This window comes from Nannobrachium achirus (assembly GCF_963921795.1).
Source record: "Nannobrachium achirus genome assembly, chromosome: 11".
NCBI classification, from domain to species: domain Eukaryota; kingdom Metazoa; phylum Chordata; class Actinopteri; order Myctophiformes; family Myctophidae; genus Nannobrachium; species Nannobrachium achirus.
Window position 1 is genome coordinate 57047930 of NC_137820.1, and position 6846 is coordinate 57054775.

The 6846-nt window shown below is 41.7% G+C and overlaps 1 protein-coding gene across 1 annotated transcript; it reads left to right on the plus strand.

The window, feature by feature from the left end:
• The first annotated feature begins 502 nt into the window (after nt 1-502).
• cdkn1bb (cyclin dependent kinase inhibitor 1Bb) lies at nt 503-5969 on the plus strand. Its single transcript, XM_080736154.1, has 3 exons — nt 503-1624; nt 2389-2515; nt 4835-5969. The coding sequence occupies exons 1-2, from the start codon at nt 1039-1041 to the stop codon at nt 2502-2504; spliced, it is 702 nt and encodes a 233-aa protein (XP_080592280.1). The 5' UTR covers nt 503-1038; the 3' UTR covers nt 2505-2515; nt 4835-5969.
• Nucleotides 5970-6846: the final 877 nt, after the last annotated feature.

The window sequence follows — 6846 nt, forward strand, 5'->3', positions numbered from 1 at the left end:
ATTTTTACAAACCCTTTCTTACCCTTGAAATATATATAAATGTTGACATACTGCACGTACATTTAGGCCTGTGTCAAGCTTTGCTCAGGGGGCAAAGTATGTTTTTTTTGTTCCATCGCGATTTATGTCTATAGGCCTATAGCCTAGTGAAACAATTATTTATTCAGTTGAAAAAGTACGGTGGCGAAAAGGCCACTTAGATAATAATTTGACCTGCGATGAGGATACATTTGCTATTATGTAACAATGGGAGGGTGGCCATGACCATCAACAACAATGTAGCCAGTCTCAGTGAGTGAGTGGACACATCCATTTGGTTACATTTGCACCACTCACTGAGTTACACAAATTGATACAATGTAGTGGTGATTGTACCGTGTACGTGAGAACTACCACACACACAATCATACAAAAAAAGGTTGCTGCCTTCTTCAACCATAAAGTTGTTGTTTCTACAAATCTGTTCCAACAGTCCGGATACATTCATGATGGTTGGCTACAATGAAACCAGATCACCTTAAGCGAGCGGGGGCGGGCCCTAAGCCCCTCGGCCAATGAGCGGCCTTCTCGGCGTTAAATAGCTGAGTGTCAATCATTTTTCCCCCAGTCCTCTTGAAATCCCAACGTACAGCTCTTCTCAATCGCCATATTGGGTACTGAAAAAAAAGGTTTGTCTGCGATTTCTTCCCCCTTCTTCATTTACTACTACGGGACGAAGGTTGACAGAGAAGAAGGCTTCGGGGGATCGTTCGTGCAGCAGCACTTGTTGTTTTCGTGGAGAACTACTTTCATTGCAAGCCGTTCTGTTTTTTGCGGTGGGTTTGTTTTCTGGAGCCGCGGTTGCAAATGCATGCATGCATTTGTGTTGTTGATGATCCGTCGTTTTACGCTTGTTGTGGAGCCAGAAGAAACAGCCAAACCAGAGGAGAGGATACGAAGCTTTGACTTGTTTGTGTGATTTTTTTGGACGATCTTTGATTTCTTGGGAGGGGAGGAGGACCGGACTTTTTGTAATTTTTTTTGTACAAAAAAATTAAAATGTCCAACGTTCGCCTTTCGAACGGGAGTCCGACGCTGGAGCGGACGGACTCCGGCCGGGTGTCCGGCGGGGACCACCACCCCAAGCCGTCCGCCTGCAGGAGCCTGTTCGGCGCCGTGGACCACGAAGAGTTAAGGAGGGATTTAAAGGGACACTTGCGGGGCATGGAGGAGGCCGCCTCCGCCCGGTGGAACTTCGACTTCGCCAACCACGCGCCGCTGGCCACCGGCCGCTTCGACTGGGAGATCGTGGACTGCCGGGACGTGCCCGACTTCTACAGCCGGACGCAGCAGCAGCAGCACCGGGGAGGAGGAGCGGCCGCTGCCGGAGCCACCGTGGCCGTCGGCGTGTGCAGCAACAAGAGGCAGCAGCAGCAGCGCACCGCCGCGGTGGCTGGGAATAACAATGTGGATGTAAACGGGAATCATAGCAAGTGTGTGGTGCTGGTGGGACAGGGGACTAACGGAGGATCCACCACGGTGGGACAGGGGACCACTGGAGCCGCAGACAGGGCTGACACCGGGCTCATGGAGTGCGGGGAGCAGTGCACGGGAGGAGGGCAGAGGAAGAGACCTGCCTGTCACGGTACTAACAACACCTAGGCTACGATTTTTTTTTTTTTTTTACCTTTACACCAGTGTTTCTCAAACTTTCACATTTCAAGGTCTCTCCTTAACTCTTGACAGTGTACAAAATGGAACCAAATGGATCCATTTGTACTGTCTTTGTACACTGTCAGAGTTACTGACTTGTATGGAACCCACAGAGTCCCTGGAATCCACTTTGAGAAACACTGCCTTACACAAACACCATCCATTTTTGTGCTAGTGTGTAAGTGAGTTTTTTTTTTTTTTTTTTTTTTACATCTCACTTTTTAAATACAACAGTATCACACATTTAGCTGTCGCATATTTGGCAAAAAATTAGTATCATATAATTAGAATCACAAATTGCATCTCGCAACACTTGTAACAATATCACATTATTGTAAGGTAATATCACACCCGCCCGTGTTTTGTAACATAATATCACATTGCAACACATCACTGCGATTTTCTTTTTTTTTAAAACATCTCTCGTTTTGTAACATAAGTAGCCCTATCACACACATCGTAGCATAGTATGCATGACACATTGTAACAGTGCGACACATAATCAGAGTATCAGATAGAGTGGTGGAGTGTGTTGTTGTTGGTCTTCCATCAGCAGACTGCGATCCAACATGTTATTTCATGGAAGTTGATCTGACTGGAACTAACAGGAGGGAGTTAAAAAAAATACCTTTTTTCTATTTCTTTTCTCATTTTTTTTTTAATTAATCGTGACCTTTTTGTTGTTGCATTCTGCAGAATCCACTGCCCAAAACAAAAGATCACACACTAGCTCGGATGAAGTTCGTTGCCCCAACATGACACTTTCTTCGGAACTAACGCCCAGAAAGTCCAGCCCCAGACGGCAAACGTGAGGCTCTGAAAGGTAAGATTTATTTTTTACTCCTACTATTATGTAGTTTTTATCTTGTTTGGTTTAGTTTTAAACTACACAATACACACATTGGGAGGGGGGTAATGAACCTACTATAGTTTACCCCACCCAAACCATGACTAATGTCTGTGACGATTTCCATCAACGCTGTTGCATTTCACATCATCAGTCACATAATTACATAATTCATTGCATGAATTGAGGAAACAAAAGGATTGACCAATTTAAACAAGCCTTACAGCTTTCTTATGCTCTTTATCGTTTTAGTTGACCGTGTATAAGTGAACTGTAGTCTACTGTCCTGTACCCTTTTCCTATGCAAACTTCGAATAAAAGTATTCAGTCAAATAGTAGCTAGAGGATCTGTGTTTTTAGTCTGGAACTCCCAAAACGTTGTTTAATTTGTACGGAATATAGTTTTAATAACCAGCTGACGGACACACACAGGATACTACTGCACAGCTCAAAATGTACGCACGCCACGGCTTGAATGTGCTTATAGTAGAGAGGCTAAACCGAGGCTACTACTAATAGTCTGTTTTTGTGCACAAAATGTCAGACTCGCCTTCTCCTTCGTAATGCAAACCGTCGCGTTAATTTGCATGCGGCTATTTGAAAAGCTTTTTGACTTTTTTCTTTTTTTTTTGTAAACCAGTTAATAATAGTCCCCCCACCCCACCCACCCACCACCCCGTGGTCGTACTGTGCGTGTAGAAGAGTGGTGGGGGGAAAGTACTCACATTTACTACTTAAGTAAAAGTATCAATACCACAGTGTAGAAATACTCTGTTACAAGTAAAAGTATCAATACCACAGTGTAGAAATACTGTTACAAGTAAAAGTATCAATACACAGTGTAGAAATACTCTGTTACAAGTAAAAGTCTGAAATGCAAAATGTAATTGAGTAAAAGTACAAAAGTATCTGCATCAAAATGTACTTAAAGTACCAAAGGTAAAAGTACTCATTATGCAGAATATCCAATTTCGCAAGTTTTGAAAAAAAATCTTTTGAAAATGGCAGATCTACAAGCTCACAATGCCTCGACTATTTTCAAATGGCCAAAACATATATATAGGGCTAAAGAGGTTAATGTATGTTTAGTAATAAAAGTCTAAATCTACAAAGTATCAAGTGTCTAAAGTTTTCAAATAGTTGTAGTGGAGTAAAAGAACAATGTTTGCCTCTGAGATGTAGTGGAGTAGAAGTTAAAGTAGCCTATTGGAAATTGGAAACGGTCAAGTAAAGTACAAATACCTCAAAAAGTACAGTACTTGAGTAAATGTACTTGGTTACCTTTACGCCACTGGTTTAGAAAGGGTTAAGGAAAAAGTGTGTGTGTGATCATATTCTGCGACATTTTCTACTACAACCAACCGCTGCTCTGTGTCTTCCACGGACAGGCTGCAGTTTCCGACGAAACTGTAAACAAGTCCTGAACAACACTATAGTAACACGTCAGCAACCACCGAGGGGCTGGTCTCTGCTGCATGTGCGCGCACTCACACACACACACACACACACACAACCTCTGCCCTGCGTGCACGCGCTCACTCACACACTCAAACACACACAACCTTTGCCCTGCGTGTGCGCGCTCACTCACACGCACACAGCCACTAACCCTGTGTGTGTGCATGCACGCTCGCTAGCCTCGTTCACACACGGCGACCTCTAGCCCTGCTGCTGTGCATGCACACACACACACAACCCTGTGATGCAGGAGGGGCTTGTCTTGCAGTGCACGCACATACACATCTGTCTGTTTCTGCTGAATAGGGCTCCACAGTTGCTTGTGACTCAAAAAGCCTGTTTAAATAATGACATTGAAATCAGAAAAAACAAGTATGCTTGTTGCACTTGTACACAAACAAGTAATAAGTTAATTTAAGTTTGACAAACATCCTACTCTGGAGGTTTGTCTTTTTTGTCTGCCAAGGAACTGTATTCTATGATGATAAGAGGCATTAGACTGCAGGGTACACTGTAAAATACTGTTAATTTAACTTCAAATGTAGGAGAGGAGTCGGTCAAGGGTACAAATGTAACCAAAACGGGAATTTGGTCTGCTTTCGTACCCTTGCTGACTTTTACTGTGTAGCCTATGTGAGAAGAGAAAACTATACAGCAAAAAGTTGCTTCGACCAGTTCCTTCCCACCGTGTTTCACAAACATGTTTTTGGGAGGGTTCATTGCATGGTCAAAACTCAAAAAGAAGTCTTAAAATATCAAAAGTTTGTCCCGAACGACTGACCACCTTAACCTAACCCCCCTTTTTATTAAAACTTTCTTTTTCTTTTTCTCTTGCAGAGCCGAGTTATGTTTTCCCCCCTCAAATTCTCGGGGAAACGTCAGTGTTGGCCGACTTGGAAGAGGAAGTATACAGCAAACAGAAAAACATATCACACTCTCCTGGGTAACGTGGGGGACATTTTTCCCTGGGTTCCAGGGGGAGACGCTGTTCAAGCACTGAATAGTAACACTAAAAAGTTGTGGCACTCAAAAAAAAAAGTTACTGCCTCTGAAAGCAGTCCATGTAGCAGCAGTGTGCAATTAGGTTTGATTTCCTTTTTTGCTCATTTCTTTTTTTTTTTTTTTTTACTACCTGTGTACATATATATAAATATATTATATATATTATATATTATTTCTCCATATGTAGCACATTAAAAAAAAAACTTTTTGATTTGAAAACAAATCCTTTCTATGTAAGAGAAAAAAAAGTGTGAATTTTGATTTGACTTGAAGAATTGCAGTGTAGTTTGAGAAATGTTTTCCAAAATGCTGTTCATGTTTTTGTTTTAATTATTATTATTATTATATTATTATTGTTTTTTGTATTATTTTGAAAAGGCAGTGAGTGTGACTTTGGCTTAATAGCCCCTGTTTTCTTTTTGTTACATTAAAAAAGAAAAACGTTAAAAACACGTCTCCTTACAGTTTTGGTAACATTATACAATAATGTATATCTACACGGGGTCTTCGTCCCTGTAGTTCTGCGGTGAAGAACGGTACTGATGTAGCTCATTTCTCTTTGTATCATGAATATAATTTGGTTTTTCCTTATCATTGTGTCATCATCACGAAGTGAGGGTTAATAATTATCGTTAGGGGTGTGTGTCCCCCTCCCACATAATATGTGGAAGAATCAAACCAGTAAACGTTAAGAAAGAATACATTTCTGTTTTTTTGGAAAGGGTGGGTGGGGGGAGGGTTCTAATTTAAATCTTGCCAATATTTATTATGTGACCGCCAATTGATCCTTATTCTCCTCTCCCCTCCCCTCCTCAGCCACGTGTGTGTGTGTGAGAGCGAGAGAGACCATTTCCTCTTTAGTTTTGTTGTTGTGAGGTACTCATTTTAGTGAAGGACAAAGACCGTACAGATTGCACAGGTAGAGTCGCCCCCCCAACAAAAATATGACTATCCCCATTGTTTAACAAAACCTTAATGCCTCTAACAGAGGGGAGGGAGGGGAGGGGGGTTGGGAGGGAAAGGGCTGCCTCAAACTATTTGTGAATGTCCCTTTACAATACCAAATACATGGTTGCTTCAGTTATGGTTAATATGCTTCACGGATGTGCTTCTGTGCGTCGATTTAACTCGGAGTGAGGCTGTGCTAATGTAACCAAAATGGACCCCGATTATGGTTCTGATGGGTCCCTTTGGTTCCATTTGTACCTCCCCCCTCAGAGTTACGAATGCATACAGTATCACAGATTTCTTTTTACTTTATACTGTGCAGCAACAACCTTGCTCCTTATCGACTTCACATTGTATTCCTTTGTGATAAACTATAGAGAGAGAACAATTTCATTTAGTTGTTTGTTGTTTTTTCTTTTCTTTATTTTTTGTCTTTTCTTTCTGCTGTTAGCCTGCTGAGGATGTGTGAAAGTCGCATCCATAAGCCTCCCGTCTTTATTTGCATATCGTTGTTGTTTTGCGGGGCAGTCGGGTAGAAACCTCAATATCTCCGCGTTCTAACTTAAACTAATGTCCCACTTGATCATGCAACAGCAGCATTTTACACAAAAGTCGCAGATCTGCAAGCTCGAAACGTGGCGCGAAGCGACACTTTTTGAGCTTGTAGATCTGCTACTTTTGCTATTTTTTTGAATAAGTTGAAATCCTGAAAAGTAACAGTTCGTGTCTTTTTTTGGACATAATGTGAGGTTTCCATCTGACAGATAAAAGATTATGGGTTGTGTTCAGACCAATGTACACCCGGAGAGAGAGGATTGGAAAAGCAGTCACCGTTGCCTGTGTATTTGTGTAAAAAAAAACTTAAAATTAAAAAAAAAAATCTTTGAAAAATGTACCTA

What these genes read in the sequence shown, in the direction of transcription:
- cdkn1bb (XM_080736154.1), top strand. Translation starts at nt 1,039, where the DNA reads ATGTCCAACGTTCGCCTTTCGAACGGGAGTCCGACGCTGGAGCGGACG. An exon ending in GAAGAGACCTGCCTGTCACG is followed by an intron (nt 1,625 to 2,388) that starts GTACTAACAACA and finishes TGCATTCTGCAG; the next exon opens with AATCCACTGCCCAAAACAAA.